Genomic DNA, 20,523 nt, shown 5'->3' with positions numbered 1-20,523 from the left:
CAATCCTTTTAACGAATTAGTAGTTTATAGTTTTCCAAGCAATTCACCACCAAAAGATTAGAAGAAGAAGAGGAGGACGAAGAGGAGGAAGAAGAAGAAGAAGAGAGTCGGTCCCAAGAGGTAACCGTGGACATAGATGATTTTATCAGGAAGGACCCAAATTCGAAAGAAAACTTATGGGCCCAACGCTACTGAAAGACCCAAATGAGCAATTTGCGAACTGTGGTCCATATGAGCTGTATGGGACAGAAGATACCCATTAAGGTTTCAACAAGTGGGGGGAGAGAGAGAGAGAGGTCTGCATATGCATGGTCTCTTATCCTCAATAATCTCTTATCCTCTCAATCTGATGGCTTTGATGGTAACAACACTTGGAGTATCCGTAAGAGATCTGTTTGAATAGTCCATGGAGTTATTAATAATGAGTGATCCAAGAAGAAGAAAGAGCACATGGGGTTTATAAAAGTTTCTAAACTTGCTATATATCTTTGGTCACGCCATGTGGTAACTTGCGGTTAATTAGTTGTTTGGATCTTTGACCGAGTCTCCTTTCTCAATCCTCTGAACCTTGCACTGATATACAGAAATCTCTGTCCTCCATTGATAAGGATCATATCGTAACACATTTTTGTTCCATTCACGCGTATTGTCTAGATATTAGTTTATTTCCAACGTTATTTGAAATCCATTCCCGCTGCTGTCGTCAACGGTAGAACTCCTCCGGCATCCGTCCGCTTCTCGAGTTCAGGACTGAGTCTCGATCGATCTCTCCGTTTGCTGTTCCTGATGCCCCGGTGAACGAACGAATAAATGGGCGATATCAGGCCGATGCCTCCCCTTCAATGTGCAAGATTGAAGCTCTGTAACAGCTGATTGATGTTGTTGAAGTAGCTGTTTAATTATCCACTCCGCTGGTAGGACTATAGTCTATAATTTGTTAAAACCTTAAAAAAACAATATTTTTTTTTATATTTTTATTAAACTGAAACAATACTTAAAAACTGTTGACGCAACTCCTTTTCTTTTAATTCAAATTTTATGTGTTAATTACTTGTGGGTTGTTCCGACATAATTTTATAAAGTGGAAAGATTTAAAAAAAAATAATATTAGGTTCACTCAGATAATTCATCAAACTTTTATCGGGTAACATTATTATTTTATTTTATTATACAATAAAAATATAAACATTAATTTATAATTAATCCAAATTAAATGATAAAACTAAATGAAAATTATATATTAAAAAAATAAAAAAAACCTTTAAAGCTTGTTACAGCAAAGTCTAAATGCATGCAAAATCAAATATTGTTTTTTTTTTTATTTTATTATATAATAAAAATATAAAAATTATTGATAATTAATTTAATATTAAAAAATAAAATTAAAAAAACCTCTAAAACTTATTTCAACAAAATCTAAACGCATGCATGCAAGATCAAATATTGCTATCAATATGAATCAAACCTTTCACCTTTAGGTGCCTATCCAACCTAGGCAAATAGAAGTTTTTATAAAATATTAAAAAAATATAAATTTAGTTAACTATTTATATCAACAATTAAACTCACCCTTATTTTCTTTTTCTTTTTCCTTTTCTTTTCTTCTTCTTCATTTTTTTTTTATTTTTTATTTTACAATGCGTCCGTTTTGATTCAGAACTAGCCGCGTTACAACGCGTCCGTTTTGATTCAGAACTAGCCGCGCACTCCTGTCTTTGACCATCATGTGGCGTTGGCTCCAGCTTCGTACAGTGATCGGATTGCACGAACTAAAAAAGAAAGAGAGAGAGCCGACGTTTCTTATCCAAGTACAGTACAATAGAAGCTCGTGGAGGAAAGCATGTCCACACAATTTCTCAACAATAAAAGTTTTCTTAATGCATTGGATCAACATCGAAGAAAAATATTTAATTAATTGAATAAGTTGTTTCGGAAATATCTTCATCGTTAAATAAAAATTTTCTTTTAGGAGACGTATTTTAACTCGAAATTATTGCATTTGCATGGTCAACTCTATTAATTCTTTCGAGTCTTCCAACACATTTAAAGAGGAAAACTATAGTTTTATGTTTAATGGAGTGTTTTCTAACTATTCCAAGGGATACCACAAAGGCATGTTGATGATGAATTCATATCTCACGGGATACATGTTCAATATTGATAATACGATTTTGTTATCACTTGACTTTATAGTTTAATGTGCTATATAGCTAATTGAGCATTATTATATTTACATAATATATATTTATTATTAATAAAGATTTAATTTATCTTTAATATTCATATAATATTAAAATAATAAATCTAAAATAAAAATAAAGTCCATGAGACAAAAATGATTTACAAAGAAAATTATAAAGTTGTTATAATTATGAGATTCATATTATATCAAAGTATTGTTTCTAAAATATTCCTGATCGATGTCCTCTTAAATACTGAACATTCATTAAAGCTGTAAAGATCAATACATATTATGTTATTTCCTTTACAAAAGGAAGCAACTATTTTCATAAGCCAAGATATAAAAGATACTTATAACTAATATATAAGTGATTATCATAAGATATGTATATTAAACTGATCTATATAAGAATTTTATATGAAGACGTTACCACAATCTTTAGATTTACTGATGGAATTTTCTGTTAGTATTGGTAATTAATTTACCAATGAAATCACCAATGGAAATGCTTCGTCGGTGAATTTTTTGTTAGTAATTTTTTATCCGTTGATAAATTTATTGCTAATAAAAAATATTATTACCGATATATTTATTGACGGAAAAAACAAGCAAAAAAATAAACTACCCACTTCATTCCATCAGTAATTCTCTCGGAAAAATACAGTATGTAATCTCGTCAGTAATTATTTAAAAATATATTTTTAAAAAATTATTTTACAAAACTATAAAATAATTAAATTAATATTAATCAAGACTCTATAATACTCAAAATGATTAGAAAAAAGAATAAGAAAATCAACTTAAAAAAATTTGCAACAAATAAATAACACGAAAAAATAAATTGAACTAAAAAAATTCATATTAAAGAAATTTAAAAATCCTATAAATAAATCAATTAAAAATTGATCCCATATGAAAAAAAAAATTTACAACAACATTCATACAATTATTAAGAAAAAAAATTAAAAATAAAACAAAAAAAAAATAAAGTGAAAAAAACACAAAAAAAGATTTTTTTTTAACCTTAATGTAGTTGCAAGTGAAGCTAATAATATAATTTTTTTTTTTGTAAAGTATACTAATAAATCGAGATATAAAAGATACCTGTAACTAATATATAGGTGTTTGTCATAAGACATGTACACTGAATTGACCCATGTAAGAATTTCATATGGAGAGATCATTTATAATTATGGAAAGGATCATATAAAGATTGTGTAAGTGATCTTTAGATTTGAGATTACTAAGTTATCTCATATAAAAAATATTATCATTTGATCATGTTACATGTTATCTTAATCAAAGTATTGAAAGCATAAACATTGGATAAAACATGAACTATATAAAAGTACTCAAATAATTAAGAGAGGATTCATCACCCTAGTAAATTAGAGAAAATATTTTATATTTTCTAAAAGAGTATTAACTGAGATATTCTTGACCAAAATAGAATGAGATTTGAAAAGAGTTTAAATTTTATTTAAAGGATCAATGACTATTATGTAAAAAATAAACATGATATAACATGACAAACATATTTCATAGTTTAATGTTAAATCAGAACATTATTAATGAAATGATATTAATTACTCTGAAAAACTGGTCACTAAAAAGTTAAGTCAAACCACTAATGAAGTTTCTAATATTTAGAAGGATTATGACACGTTACTAAAAGATACACCTGATCTTAAAATATAAATTAACCAATTATTTAATTGATAATCAATTAAACTGTTTAATTTATTTAATTATATGTAATTAGAATTATAATTTATATTTAGGCTAACATATAGGAACCTAATGGGTCACTTATATTAAAAATCATTAGTTAGAAATTAAACTAGAATGATTTAATTAAGTATGACTTAATTAAAATATATTTTAGAGATTAAGGATGAAAATACATTTAATATAGAGATTATATTTCTAAATTTAAAAAAATCAAGTAAGAAATTGATTGAGATAATTTCTAAAATTATCCTGAATTAATATATGATATTATTCTGGGGCAAATTGATATTTTGCTTATTTATAGTGTTTTTCATATTTTGCTATAAATAGTAAGCTATGCCTCTTATTTTTTAGAGGTTGTATGTTAGATAAAAAACTATGTAAACATAAAATTAGAGCTAACATTCTAAGCATAACAATCTCTCTTTTCTAAATAGGGATTTATGAAATTTCTCATTGATGATTCGTGTGAATTACTATGAAAGACTGAAAAATTAAATGACTTATAGTTTGCGATAACTCAGCTTTTAAAAAATTATTCAAAGCTGAAGAATATCAAATTTTTAGAAAATAAATCCCTAAACAACTATAGATCTATCCAAGGAGCTTTAAAATAATTTTTTTTTCATAGTTTTTGTTATGTGTATGATATTCAGAAAATCCAAATAATTAATGGGTTGATAGATAAAATAAGTAGTAATATATCTTTTTAAAGCATACTTGATTCTAACTAATTTACCAGACCAAGTTTCATGGATTTACAATCAAATGTGAGAATTGTTTCCAAGCAAGAAAAAAGGTTGTAAGTTCTTGAAAAACCAATTCCAAATGCCCCTATTGAGGATGCTAAAAAAGAAGTTTAGGAATGAACATTAACACATCATGTTTATGATGATGAACAGGTTGTATGCGTGATATTAGCTAGTATGTCACCTAAATTCAAAGGTAATATGAGAATATGAATTCCTATTCTATCTTAACGAATTGTTTGATGAGACAAGTAGGATTGAGAGGTACAAAATCTCTAAGAAATCATTCTGCTGCAAGATGACATAGAATTCTTCAGTGAATACCTATATTTTGAAAATGATTGGCTATATTAAAAAATTGGGTCAATTGGATTTTATCATAGACCATGAGTTAAATATTGATTTGGTCTTACAATCATTACCTTAAAGCTGTTCACAACTCATTATGAACTATCACATGACTAAGTTGGATAGTACATTACCAGAATTGCTTAATATCCTTAAGATTATTGAAGAGTTCCTTAAGAAGGAAAAAGACCTAGTTCTTCTAGTTCAGTCTTTTAGAATTTCTAATAAGAAGGATAAGAATAATAAGAGGATTATCTCTAAAGCAAATAAACCTATTGGGGGCATCATGAAAGACAAGGATATTTGTTATCATTATGGTAAAAAAATGATATTGAAAGAGAAATTGCAAGGAATACCTTGCAATTATAAAGGTGAAGAAACTTAATAAAGCTTATACTTTAAGAACTAAGGAAAAGTAAAAGATTAGTTTAAGGCAAAATCAACATATGACTCAGTAATGAAGTAGGGGTTGTTGCATTAGCTGTAAGAACTAATTATTTTGTTTTGCTTAAAAGGCTGATGCTAGAACTTTACGATTGTTATCTTATTCGAGTATTTTAAGACATTGTTTAAATTTTATTTAGTATTAAATAGATTTAAATTATAATAATGATGTTTTTATGAATCTGGTAATTATATGAATGGTTTTATATACCTAAATTTAAAATATCAGGTTCAATATAAACTGCAATATAGATTTAAATAAGTTTTAAGAAACTTTGATTGGATCAAGATGATTAATATTTTACTAAATATTTTAAAGATTATCTAATGAGATTCTCTATATCTCTTAGAACAATATATCCAGATAAAATATATTCTCAATGCCAAAACATTGGATGCTTAGCTTGAACTTTAAAAAACATAAAATATCTATAAATTTGGTAGGACATGTCATTCATCAATGAGATAAGAATCTCTCAAGGAAGCTGTGAATGACATGTTGCTCATAATTGATGAGCCTATTAATTATTTGAAAGTAATATATGATATTTATTTCAAGAAATAACTTGAAGTTATGGACTTCATGTACTAGTCAAGTTTGGAACTTAGTTAATATACTCAAAGGGATAAAACCCAATGGATCTAAATGGGTCTTTTAAAAGAAAGACTAATATGAAAGACAATATACAATGCAAGTTTTAAGGAATATGAATATTCAATTTTGATGGTATAATCAATAGAGTCGATTTCATAAAAAAAAAGAATAAACCTAATGTTTACAATAGGTTACTAGTGTCATTTTCCTAATATTATATATAGATGATATATTATTGTTAAGAAACAACATATTTTTACTTTAATTAGTAAGGTTTTAGGTGTCTAAGAATTTCTCCATAAAAAAATTAGAAGAAGCAATCTATATATTAGATATAGAGATCTATAGAGATAGATTAGAAACTTACTTAAATAATCTCAATCCATGCTTAAGGTATGGAAGAATCTAAGATCGAATTATTATCTATTTTGCATGAAACACCTTTCTTCACAGACACGTGTTCTAAGATACAGATTGAGAAAAATATGATAGAAATGGTATTCTATACTTGGCTATAAGATCTATTAATGGAGAAGATAAACTAAAAGTTCAAAATCATTTGAATTAAATTTTTTTTAATAAAATATTGTAAAAATATTAAATACCAGCTAATATATATTTTACTCTAAATGATAGTGTTTTAAGTTGGGAGAGTTCCAAACATGAGATCACAAATGATTCTATAACTGAACAAGAGTATGTCCATGTTTAAAGAAACAAAGAAATTGTTTGGATCAAGAATTTCATCAATAAACTAGGTTGGTTTCTAGTATTTTTGAGCCAGTTGCCCTGTACTGTAATAATAATAGAGCCATTACACAAACAAATGAATCAATGTTTCATCAATAATGCAAACAAGTACTTAAAAAATTCCATTTGATTTGATATATCAATGAAATCAAAAATGTAAATATAGAGCGAATACCTACCAAAGATAATCTAGAAGATCGTTTTACTAAATCACTATCAATGCAAAAGTATTAATGCTACATGAAGCAATATAATATTAGATATATGAGTAATTGATTTTAGTGTAAATTTCTTATACATTCCTTTCACAACTTAATTTCAAGTTTGGATCTTATCAAATTTATATTTTGATATTATTTTTCTAGTGTAGACTTACAAGTGAAAGATTATTATTTTACTGTACTTTGTAGCCAATCAGTTAATTACATGTGATATTATTATATTTATGTAAATACATATTTATTATTAATAAAAAATTAATTTATCTTTAATATTCATTTAATATTAGATTAATTAATGAATATAGAGTAAAGATGAAGTTTATGGGAAACAAATGCTTTGTAAAGAAAATTATAAAGTTGTTATAATTATGAGATTCTTATTGCATCAAAATATTTTTTCTAAAATGTTTCTAATCGATGCTCTCTTAAATACTAAATATTCATTAGAACCGTAAAGACTAATATATTTTTTATTTTTTTTTTATGAAAGAAAGTAATTGTTTTTATAAGTTAAGGTATAAGGGATACTTACAACTGATATATAGGTAATTATCATAAGACATATACTAAACTAACTCGCACGATAATTCTATTTGGAGAGGTAACTTATGTCTATGGAAATGCTTATTTGACGGTTGTGTAAGTGATCCTTAGACTTGAGATCACTAAGCTATCTTGTATAGAGAATATCATGCTTTAAACCATTGGGTATATCATGAGTTATATAAATGTATTTGAGTGATCAATAGCAAATTTATCACCAAAGGTGAATTAGAGAAAATGTTTCATTTATTCTCAAATAGTATTGATTGAGAAATCCTTGGTCTGGGTGGAATGAGATTTGAAAAGAGTTTTAAATCTTATTCAAATGATTAATGACTTTAAATCAAAATATTATTGATGAAAAAAATATTAATTATACTGAGAAACCGGTTACTAAAAGGTTAAATCAAAATACTAATAATTTTTTTAATATTTGATTAATCATGACACGTTGCTAGATGATGCACTTGATCTTCAAATATTAATTAATTAATTAATTGTTTAATTGATAATAAATTAAATTATTTAATTTAATTTAATTATAATTATAATTTATATTTGGACCACCATATTAGAAATCTAATGGATTACACGCATTAAGAACCATTAGTCAGAACTTAAAATGAGATGATTTAATAAAGTATAACTTGATTAAAATATATTTTAGAAATTAAAGACTAGAATATAATAAATACAGAGATTATAAATTTAGACCTAGAAAAATCAAGTAAGGACTTGATTGAGTTAATTTATAAAATTATTCTGAATTAATATATAAATATTATTCAAGAACAAATTGATATTTTTTAATTTATAGGGTTTTTTTGATTTTCTTATACATAATAAGTAATGCCTCTTATTTTTTAGAGATTGTCTGTTAGATTAAAAAAATTATATAAACATAAAATTAAAGCTTGTACTTTAGACACAACAATAACTCTCTTCTAAATAGGAATTTATGAGATTTCTCACTTATAGTTCGTGTGAATTATTATTGGAGACCAAACAATTGTAATAATACAATCTTTAAAAAATTATTTAAAACTAAAAAAAATCAGATGTTCAAGTAATAAATTCTTAAATAACTTCAAATTTATTTAACAAAATTCTAAAAACTTTCAAATAATTTTATTTTATAATTCCCATTACCACTTAAGATATTAGAAAACTAACACTACTAATTATATATATGCATATGCGTGCTGTCCTCGGCTTAAATTCCTATATATATATGCGTGCTGTCCTCGGCTTAAATTCCAAGAAGGATTTTGCTAGCACACAAGGAAGAATTCTGCTATGACAACGTGCAACGGTGCCGTGAAGAGGGGAAAAGAAGTAATGACCACCGGAGGTACAGTTGCTTCCACGGTTACCATTTGAAGCTGCCAGCCAGCCAGCCAGCCAGTTGGATATCTCCATGATTATTATATATAACCATAAACCATCTAATAGTTTCGGCTTCGTAATTCAGAAGCCGAGAGAAAGCAGAAGAGACCTCAGCATCCAATTTAATGTGATCATGTGGTGAGAATGAACACAATCATTTTAGATCGAGAGAGGTCATCAATGAAAGAGTCATCACATGGTAGGCACATTAATTAGAACCCTAGCTAGATATACTTTCACCATACGTGCGTCCGTATAAGCATGTAACCGCAGCAACAGCCCCTTCCCGGCTCAATATTTACTTTACAAAGTGGGTGACTTAGGAGTTAACCTTGGGTTGAGCGCCAAACATCACACAGGTAAGAATACTAAATGGAAAATCTTACAGAGAATTTCAGGTTGAAGTGCGTGTGCATGTGCGTACATGTGTGTGTGAATATTTAGAAGCTCTCGCGTATGCATTTTTATGCAAACATATATGCACACGTGCCCACATGCATGTGTGATTTCTATTTCTTCAATATATATATATATATATATAGATCATCGAGGGACTGTAAAATTAAAGGAATATATAGTGTTCGAAAAGAAGAGAGAGCATGTGGAGATTCATAAAAACCCAGTCAACTGAATTAGTAAGCATCACACTCCTCGCGGACCTTGCCCCAAGAAATTTTCCATTCACTCTTCAGTCTCCACTCGTGCAGCCATGCCTAAAATATGTGTGTGTGTGCGTGTGTGAGGCTGTGATGTGGCGAGTAATAACTCAACAAAGGAGTCTTTAAGCTGTATTTCTTCACCATCAATATCACCACACAAGTGGTTCCATAGCCCAAGGAGATCTAGGGCCGCCTCCTCCTCCTCCTCCTCCTCCTCTACTTAGCTAAGATGGATGACTGAACATGACACATGCTAAGATAAAAGTCGGGACATGATGATGTGCACTACTTTTTATCTGGAAAAATATCTAGCTGCATCTGTACACGAAAATTTAATTATGTGTACCAAATCATTCCATGTAGGACCACACGTGTATTTAACATTCAGAAGAGATAATAGCAAACCATAATTATTATTGACAGAAACTATACTAATTCTTGTGGCATTTTTAACAGAGCTGAAATCATTGCTGGCTTTCTCAAAAATCACCGTTAATTAGAAAAATGCTTTTTTTAAAACTATTAATTTGATCCCTATACTTACTTTTTATCATGGTATAATTAAATAAAATATATTTTTTGATTTTTAATTATGATTTGTACTTTTTATCATTGTATAATTAAATAAAATATATTTTTTGATATAAAAAAATTATTAAATTTAAAAACATGAATGGTTTGCATTATGAATTTATTTAATTAAATCAAGTTTATTTAAGTTTTTTTTATAATTAAATGTTATTGTTTATTATTTTAGTTCTTTAATGTTAAGTCGATTGATATTTAAGTTTTTTTTTTTTTTTTTAAGATTATTCCTGCAACTCTTACATATTAGCCAAGATTAATCTAAAGTGTTTTTATTTTAATATTAAATAAAAATATTATTCAATTCATAATTAAAATTTATTTTTTAGAAGATATGTAATCACAAAATATAGTTTTTTGTCACATTTATTTTTTTCTTTTCGCATTGCATGTGCCAATGGATTAGTTACAATAAAATCAGATTACTTGTTGACAAGAGAGATAGAGAGGCATCACTGCACAAGGGATGTGGAAGGGAAAATGGAAGCGTACCTGGTTTTGTTAAGAGAGTACAGTATAGTGCCTAGCTGTCTAGCATGTGGAGAGGTTGTGGCTTTCCCTTCTCCCTTACATGCACCCCCTATTACTCTCCCAACTGGCAAATTTGATACATTCACATAGAGAGTATGAATGAGGAGAGTGAGGACAAAAATACTCTAGGATTTGAGCCCGATACGCTTTGGTTTTTTCCACACCTTCCCCACAGTTGTAAGTTCTATCCCCAGCTCAGCACCAAAAATAGACTTACATAGAGCCCCACTGTGTTTGTTACTGCCCCTAGCTAGCTCTCCTTCTTGATAAAAAGGCAGGCTCATTCAAGAAATGTTCTCATCTCTTGTAGTTTCTTTGAGACTTGTAAACAAAGAGAAATAGCTATAGCTAAGTGCTAGCTAGGAGGAAAATGAATTTCCTGGCCTCAGAATGCAGTGCTGATTGTGAGTCTGGTTGGACGCTATACTTGGAACAATCTTTTCTTTCTAACCCAAATTCTAAACATAGAAATAAGACCAACTTTGTTGATGCAGAGAGTGCTGGTCTTTGTAGAGAAGGTAAAAACACTAGAGAGGAGAGTGAAGAAGAAGATGAGGAGGAGGAGGAGGACTTGTCTATGGTCTCTGACGCATCTTCTGGTCCTCCACATTTCCATGAAGATGAAAATTACTTCAACTATGATAATGGCCACTTTTACCCATCACTCAAGGGCACTACATTGCTGAACAATGGTTCCAATTATAGGGAAAAAAAGAAAGAACATAGCCGTCAGTCACGTCACAGACAGGATCAAGAACTGCCTCCTTTTCTTGATGATACTGCTAGCTCTCCTGCTTTCAACTTCTCCAAGGTTTGTTCAGAAAACTATAGGTTTATACCAGTATTGTCTACATACATGATGCCGATTAGAGAACTTTCACATTTCACTTTCTGTAATATACGTTCATTGTTCTTGCAATTAACTTTGCTTTGTTGGGTTTTTTTTTTTTTGAAAATATATAGCAGAATAATTTTGCTCTCTCCAACAGTAACCAAGATTCAATGGAGAGTGTCTTCGATTATTCACAAAGTTTTTCAGCAACTCATTTTCAGGTACTTGGCCAAATTTACCAGTTTAAGTTTTGTCTGCCTTTTTAACCTCAAAATAACCTCTTGTTAGTGATACCAAGCATGCTCATTCTTGCAGGGAAGATCCACATATCAAGACCACATTGGTTGCATACACCCTTCTCTATCTGGAAACAAGCTTCAAAATAACCAGTTAAGTATGTTTCATTATATTTAGTTCCACAAGGCATGGCAGATAAAAAGTAATCTAGACTTTCGATATTACTCTCTAACTTCCTTTAATCCTAATTTAGATCCTGATTTTATTTTTCGATCAATAATATTGTAGCCTTTCTGTCCATTTTTTCTTCCATTTCTCAGCATATGTGGTCACATGACAGTACGTGTAAAAGGATGACATGTGTCATGAGACACACAAGCATCGTCCTTCTCGACGATCACATGATCACATATATTTACTGTCAAAATTGAGGGAAAGATTCCATTACTGATAAAAAAAAGAAGTTAGAGACTAATCTCTTTTTGACCTCAAGTTCTACATAGAGTAGTCTTTAAACAACTAGCCACGTAAATACAACTTAAAGTGTTTTTTTCCCTTTCAAATTCTTGATAATGGTGAGTGCTTCAATTTCTTCAGGTGGTTTAATTAAGGGAAGAGTAATGTATGGTGATACTTACTGTCATTGGAACTACTGTTGAGGTTGCTCTAAAAGAGACGAAGGGAAGAGGGCTGCCAAATGCAACCAACTAAAATAAAGAAAGAAAGAGCTGCCAAAGTACAAAAAGAAAAACAGAGGGTCTCAGAAGATCCTGTTGCTTTATTTTTTCTTCTTTTCTTTTGAAGTTTTTCCTTTTCCTGTCAATGCAATAGGAACATATATACTTAAGAGCAAAATTTATGTCTCTTGCCAAAGAAAATGTGCTGTGCCCTTGGAATCGGCCTCTGCCTGCAGTTATCCCCGGTCCTTGTTGTTGATGGAGCCACATGCTCTCTTTTTAAATCGACACTTGATATCTCATAATTAAACCTCTATCGTTATCTCATCTTATATTATGCAAATAAATTATTAAATAATAATATAAATTATATTTTAAAAACCTTACTTAACCATTTAAATTATATATATGGTTGCATTCTTTCACTTGATATCTGAACTGTGATGATTTTTTAATATTTATTTATTTAATAAAAATTAAATACAAAACAGTATAAATTTATGTAAATTTTAAGTATAATTTTTTTATAAAAATTAAATATAAAATAGTATAAATTTGTGTAAGTTTCAAGTATAATTTTTTTATTTGAAAAGATATATTAAATAATAATATAAATTATAACTTAAAATTTCATTTAATAATTTAAGTTTTTTTTTAAAAAAATGAATTGGTTACAATGCTTCTAAAAAAAGAAACCCTCTACAGTACTGAAGAATTGGCTTGCAGGATAACCACTTTAGTAGAACAACTTGCAACTTTTCCTGCTTGTGAGATTTATGGTAAACTTGTTCAGAGGTAGAGAATTCCATGTATGTTTCACACTTCATAATCTTAGTTTGATATCTATTACCAACTTATTTTGGCCAATAATCGGTCCTTCTTTGGCTGGGTTCAAATTTCAATTCGTGTTTCATGTGTGTCGTCCTTGATGATTATGCCGATAATTAGCTGTCAATTCTCAATTCCCCTTTATTTTCCATGCCATGCATTCTCCCAATAATTGTAGCTCTCAATTCCTGGAAAACCAAGTTTATGAAGTACTAGCTACTTGCATAAAGTCTCGAATTCAACAACTACTCCAAATTAAATTCAAGAATTGAGGCCCTTGATTGGGCAATAAGAAAGCTAGATAAAGAAATTAACCAACGTCAAGAGAATCACAGTGAGAGAACGAGGATCATTGGCAAATTGAAGCGTTCACATCTAATCATCTAACGAAATAAGTCTATAACTGAGACGCTCAGATTCCTCTTATATATATATATATATATATATATATATATATATATATATATATCTTAGCACGTCTATATTCTATTCCAGCAAACAGTACAAGAAAGTACCATGCACAACCTAGCTAACATTGGTGGCTATCTAGACATGGTTAAAATAATGATCAAATAAACAGATTTTCTTAGGTTTGATTTCTCCAAATCTACAAGAGAAAAACATATCATTGAAAAGGCTAGACTCTTGAGCACTGACAAGGACAAAGCCTCCACCGTGTCCCAAAGTGTTCAGACAAGGCTCCATTCATGATGATAGTGCTACTAGCTAGTTTTCAGACTTGCACAAAGATTTGGCTCAATATGGACATGAAAATGAGACAGGATGATGGAAAGTGCAATTAGGGGTGATGGGTAGTCAGATAAGTTCAGAGATGACAAAGGAAATGACAAACTCAATGTTGGAATATTTCAAATGCATTTCCATGACCCTTTTTTAAGCCCTGGAGATCCTGCCTCAGATCTTCCTGACCCAATGGAACATGCCTCGTTTTGTTTATTACGTGCTCTTCATCTCATTTTGGAAGGATCTTATTTAAAAATAATTTATATATATGAAAGTGTTCATACTTTATGGAAAATTTGGCCCTCTCCATTCTCCAACCTTTTCTGCTTTGCATCTGTCATCGGACTTGCTGTCATGCACAATTATATATCCTTCCCTTGCATTTCTTTATTCATTCAGCTATACTCGGTCATTTCCTAATTGTGACATTATGTATATATAATTTGGTATCTATCTATAAGGTTGAGTAGGATTAAACAAAAGATATCCCTTGGGAATTTAGCATGTCCAAGTTCAGAACTACACCCCACATGTTCATTTTCCTCACAGCTTCTGCAATGGGAGTTTTCTATGTAGTAAAAAAATAAAATTACAAAACCCTAAACAAAGAGCAAAGAGAATTCTAAAAGATCAATTAAACAAATGCATAGCGATAATAACATATATAATCAGGAGTGGTCAGTGTTAAGTTTTGCCTCCCCAGTGCTGCCCATCATTTTGGATAAGGATCCAAGCGAGTATGGGAAAAACATCCATTGCTCTTCCAACCACTACCAAAACAAAACCTTCATTAATCCCCTGCACGTAACATACAGCGGGGAACGGAGCGCCTTTGTCGTTTTATATACGCTAAGCCGATTTGTATTCCTGTCCCCAATGCCGTTTTCAACTACAAGTGTTCCCGTTTCTCGTGACAATAGTCTCCTTGTCTCTTATCATCTCTGCCACCCCCATTGCTACATGTGTTATGAATCAGCAAGTATCATAACTGATCATCTAAATTTCTAAAATAAAAGATCATATCACTTAACAAGGACGTCTACATGCCATTATAATAACAAATTTTATTGGTTAATTGAAAGAAGGGGCACAAGGACGTGTTTCTGGAATCAAGGCAGAAATTAAGTGGCCATGTAGTAATTTTTAAATCAAGTGCTTACTATTAATAGAATTGAACTTGGAATAGAAAAATAAAAGAGATTTTCACATGAAGTATGAAACCTGGTTATAATTTTTCTAAGTTATTAAAATATAAAAAAAAATTGATAATAAAATAGGTTAAATTAAATTAAAAAATTCGAATTCAAAATCAAAACAATAAAATTAATAAAATAAAAAGTAACTATAATGCTAAATTATTAGAATATAAAAATATAAGGCGTTATAAAGTATGTCAAAAGCTATAAGCACAAATACTACTAGGGCCAAACGGGTGATTAAGCAAGCTAGCTTTTCTAATCGAAACTTGAACGAGCGATACACAAAAGCAGTACGTAGCATAGCTAGGTATTTCTACTCCATTTTTCATTTTTTCAGCATATGCAGGGGTCATGGGGTGTGCTAGAACTTTTGTAAGAATAAAAATTATTTAATAATGTTAAGATTAAGCTATATATTAGGTTGGATTGATTTTTTAATATGATATCAAATTTTTTATAATTATTTGGTTATAAATTTAAATCTTATTATCCCTTTAATAAAAATAGATACAAGTTAATATAAGATTATGCAAGTTTTATAATTATTTGGTCATGAGTTTGATTTTTATTATCTTTATAATAAAAATTAAGTATAAATTAATATAAATCTGTATAAATTTCAAATTCAAAATTTTTTTATTTAAAAATATATATTAAATAATATTATAAATCATATTTTAGAATTAAAACTAACCCATTAATATAAAAAGGTATGTAATGTGTTTTACTCGATTTAATTATGTGAACTGGTTGACGATGAGCCCTAACCAATGCATGCAATACACAAGATAATTGATCAATGATTACACAAGAAACACACACACAGGCATCAAACACTCTGTAGCCACCCTAACATGGAAAATGTGATTTTAAATAACAATGCCATCTCCGTTGTAAACAGGCCTGAAAGGTTGTTGTGCTAAAGCTCCATACTTCTGCTAAAGTCTTGGATATTACACTGTCAACGAATGAATTAATGTTTGTGCGACAAAGAAAAACATTACCGCATCATGAAAGCATTACAAAGTTGCATGAAAAAGAAGAGAAAAAGATTCCAGCTGTCTGTAACAGCTGCATAAATCATTAGTGTTTGTGCGCACGTCCATATCCAGAATGGATCATCCATTAAATGTATTTTAATAAATTAATTTGAAGTCCCTGTACATAACAATAATCACTACTAAAAAAAATTAACAAAAGAAAATACATATCTACAAAATATTTTTATCGATAAATTATTGTGAAATTTTTCAATAACTAAATATGCTCTTACAATATCCATCAATAAACACCAATAAAAATATTTTTTTAGTATATACTACGATAATTACAGTGAAATAAACATGAATGTAAAAATAGGATGATGGTGTGTCATTTTTACAGGCATAATTCTAATGAATTTAAATCCATCTATTAAATCCGTTGATAAATATATCGGTAATATTTAATTGATTAAATATGTTGATAAATATATCGGTAATATTTAATTTATGACTAGATAAATGATTCTCTTTTCTCCCTCCTCTATATCATTTTCTTTCTTTATTTTTCTCTCAACAAAAAACACCCTTTAATTTTTATCACAAATCAACCTCCCGTTATAAATCTAGCTATTCCAATACCCAATTTGTTAGCATCCCTGTTCTGATTGAAATTTTATTAAGGATTCTTCACTTTAAGTAATTGAGGTTGTGTGAGTGAAATATATTCAGCATGTGATGTTCGAACATTTTATGCAACGATCATGCTCCTATGCAGAGATTTGAAACTGGGCGTGTTTATGGTTTTATTACCACGCACACAAGTGGTTCTATTATGTTCATTTTGCATGTGAAGTGGATTGTAAGATTTTTTTTAATTACATCTTTTTTTTATTTTTTTATAAATATATTTAACTACCAATAATTTTCTCTTACAAACTATGATTCTTGAATGTGAATCAAGCTCGATGGAGCTTTTTGTGAAAATGTACATATGGATAGATAACCGCAAAAAAGAAGTGCAATAGCTTGTGTGGAGAGTCGAGCTTCGTACTTTGTGGCATGTTGTGTTTAACCTTTTTTTTTTTAAGTTATTTTTTTTGAACTTGTTGACTTTTTTTTTTTTTAAGGATACATATAATACTCGATTGAAGAAGAGATATGGTAATGATACTTTGACCGATCTAGATCTCAATCCAGATTTATGGTTGGAGGTATGATTGTTTGGTGGATCAGATAGAAATTGGATGTACAGTCTCTCTAATACTATGACTGAGGACTTGTGAATGACCAACAATGTTTCAACCATTGGATGCTTGTAATCAGTTTTGAGCCCTCAAACTTTAGACTTCAAGGTGATTTTAAACGAGTGAGTTTAAGCTTAAATAACCTATTTTGTTGCTAATTATGAATAACTCAATACTAAGATGACTGAACTCCACCAAATAGTAATAGAGATTAAATCATAGATGAGTGGTACATGTGCTTTCTTTTCTTTACCCCACGGTCCAAGCAAAGATATGCCTCCTTCTCCTCCTCCTCCTCCAACGCCTCTAGTCTATATTAATTTTATCTAAACTTATACATGTTTAGATTTATAATAAATATTTTATTTTTATATTAATTTAATTTATTTTAATTATTTTTTATTTAAGTTTAATAGATGTTTTTTGATTTTTTTTAAATTATTACTAATGGGGTTATCAATGATATATTCTAGAGAATTGAAAAAAAATACTGCAAATACTACTAATTTTCTATTTATGTTTAATAGATTTTTTTAAAAAAATATTCTAAATTATTATGGATGGGTTTACCAACAACCTAAATTTGCCGGTATATTATGGATATTTGAAAAATAATTACTATAAATCTAAAAATTAGTAATGAATGTATTGTATTGTAGTTAATGAGGTTTAATCTAATTGACAAGTGGTCATTTTTTCCCTTGTTAAATACTGTGGGATTTGATTTCCACGCATCAGGCTCTAAAAATATAATTTTCTTTATAAATTCGTTAATTAATCTTGGTGTAAGCAATCTGTTTTAACCTAATTAAAGAAACCAACCTAGTTTAGATATGGAGAAACTACTCGGCTGGGGATATCCCTTTATAGATCTTAAATTTTAAATAAACAAAAAATTAAATTATATTAAAAAAATCCCAAACAATAAATATATTCTGTAAACTTAACTGATCAATCGTTTCAGAACCAGTTGACCAATTCCTCTATTTTTTATATAACTAAAATGTGAATTACTTTCAAGAATATCATGATGTTATATATGTATATATTAATCTAACACCAGGATATAATTGTAGCCTGCTTAGATATCATCAGCAAAACAGTAGGGGACAGCAAATAATCATTAATTTTCATCAATAAAAAGCAACATCTCCCTATGGAGTTGGAAGATATGATTTTTATTTTACGGACAGACAGTCATGGGTTTGGTTAATTTAAAAAGAAAAGAAACAAGCCTCAATTTTTATCACGCACGTGAAAACTTGAGCCCCAAGATTTGACAGCAGATCATGGCAAGACATTTTATATATCATAGCTGTAGCTAGCTTGGAATAACATATGCCTGAACTCAACTTCCACATGTACTTCACATTGCAATTCAATAACCTCACCGTTTGTATAAAAAACATCCCGAAGAAGGGAAAATGGCAAGAAAAAAGAAAACGAAAGGAAGGGAGCCCAAAAGATATCAGATAAAAATGGCAATGGAGTGTTGAAATAAATGCAAGAATTCTATTGGACCCAGCATTTGATTTCTAACACGGAGATTTCAGATTGTAGTAAACAGAAAGTAGGTTTTTTTTTTTTTTTTTTTAATTATGGAACCTCAGACAAGTGGATCTCCAAATAAAATAAACGAATGAGCATAGAGTGTAAAACCATGGTGATTGTTCTTCAAATTTAGTGCATTGCCTCACCAGGAAAAAAGAAAAGAACGAGGAAAAGGGACAGGAGAAAGCAAGATGCGAGCAAGTTCCACAGACAACATCATCCTGAGGGAAAATCTATTACATGTTGTTTATTTATTTTTCTTTAGCCAATCAAGAATACCCTTCTCGGATTCAGTAAGGTCCTGCTCATTCTTCCCTTTCAAAGATCCTTCCACAAAGTCAAAATAATCCTTGTAGTTCCGCTTGTAATAGCTATCCGTTCTCTTGAAAACAAAACATGCCAATCATTAACAGGAAGGACCATGCGAATTGTAGAAATTAAAGCATAGAAAGAAGAATAGAATAAAATTGACTCCTAAAAAGAGAGATTCTTGGTGATGGCACGTAGTAGTAGTACTGTAACTCTAAATTTTATACCTCCTTGTCATTTTTGGTCTTGTTATCCTCTGATTTCTTCAAGTATTCTGACAATCCAACAATGGTTAAAACGGTCAGCTAAGATTCCAGAGAAGAAGAAAGATATGGCATTCCACAGGCTGCAAGAAAAGGCTAAAATGGAAGTGCAAAACAAGAAGAGGTGTTTTTAGTACTTTTAAGAAGTTCAGTCCTTGAGTCATTGACTGAATATACACCAACCACAGTGGATAAGAGGACTCCTCTTCTTCCAATGTCAGCTGCCCTGCTTGCTGCTTTGGCTGTTGTTGCTGCAGCTGCTCTTTTACCTTCTTTTTTATGAACTGCATTAACATTTGATGAAGCAAACTTGTTGAATGTAACGGTCAGAGCCATCAACACACTTTGGGATACTGAACTCATCTGTGAAAAACCATTAGACAAACACCCAAACTCTCTCTCTCTCTGCAGTAGTAGCAGCGTCACCACAGCCACCAGTTTTTTTGAGCCTATAGATAATGAAGCTTCATGGCTCTTATCTTCGACTTCGGTCCAAACAATTTGTTTTTTAGCGTCAAGAAACAGTGGGTTTAAGAGTATAATAATAATAATTAAAAAAATATAATTTAATTAATCTGGTTTTAAATTTATATTTAAAAGAAATTTATATTTTAAAAGTTATTGATTCAAATTCTATAAATCTTAAAATTATTGAAAATTTATATCTTAAAATTATTAAAGATCATTAACTCATAAAATTAGTTGAGATAAACATAAATTAATCAGAATATCTATATTAATAATAATAAAAAATATAATTAATTTTAGAATGTTTTTAATTTAAAAATATATTAAAGTAATATATTTTTAATTTTTAATTAAAATCATCTAAAGATATAAAAAAAATTAAAATTTTAACCCATTTGTATTTCTATTTGAACCGCTGCACCAAAAAGTGCTTATTAACCAACTAAAAGTTGAAAAATGCACAC

At 29.5% G+C, this 20,523-nt stretch overlaps 2 protein-coding genes across 4 annotated transcripts; one reads left to right on the top strand and one right to left on the bottom strand.

Annotated features, from left to right (window-relative positions):
• The first annotated feature begins 10,706 nt into the window (after positions 1–10,706).
• Positions 10,707–12,665, top strand: LOC105129793 (uncharacterized). Of its 3 annotated transcripts, none has more exons than XM_011032014.1 (4): positions 10,707–11,535; positions 11,688–11,777; positions 11,872–11,950; positions 12,391–12,665. In XM_011032014.1, exons 1-4 carry the CDS (start codon positions 11,095–11,097, stop codon positions 12,450–12,452), a joined length of 672 nt encoding a protein of 223 aa, XP_011030316.1. In that variant the 5' UTR covers positions 10,707–11,094; the 3' UTR covers positions 12,453–12,665. The 3 variants fall into 3 exon arrangements, with proteins under 3 accessions (XP_011030316.1, XP_011030317.1, XP_011030318.1); XM_011032015.1 differs by having other exon boundaries at positions 10,708–11,535; positions 11,691–11,777; XM_011032016.1 differs by having other exon boundaries at positions 10,711–11,535; positions 11,872–11,945.
• Positions 12,666–18,960: 6,295 nt separating this feature from the next.
• Positions 18,961–20,107, bottom strand: LOC105129792 (photosystem I reaction center subunit N). Its single transcript, XM_011032012.1, has 3 exons — positions 19,729–20,107; positions 19,556–19,602; positions 18,961–19,401 (listed from the first exon to the last, which is right to left on the bottom strand). Exons 1-3 carry the CDS (start codon positions 19,952–19,954, stop codon positions 19,267–19,269), a joined length of 408 nt encoding a protein of 135 aa, XP_011030314.1. The 5' UTR covers positions 19,955–20,107; the 3' UTR covers positions 18,961–19,266.
• Positions 20,108–20,523: the final 416 nt, after the last annotated feature.

This window comes from Populus euphratica, unplaced genomic scaffold (genome assembly GCF_000495115.2).
Source record: "Populus euphratica unplaced genomic scaffold, PopEup_1.0 scaffold34.1, whole genome shotgun sequence".
Classification (NCBI taxonomy): domain Eukaryota; kingdom Viridiplantae; phylum Streptophyta; class Magnoliopsida; order Malpighiales; family Salicaceae; genus Populus; species Populus euphratica.
The sequence above is the reverse complement of the archived record's forward strand: the minus strand, read 5'-3'. Positions and strand labels throughout refer to the sequence as shown.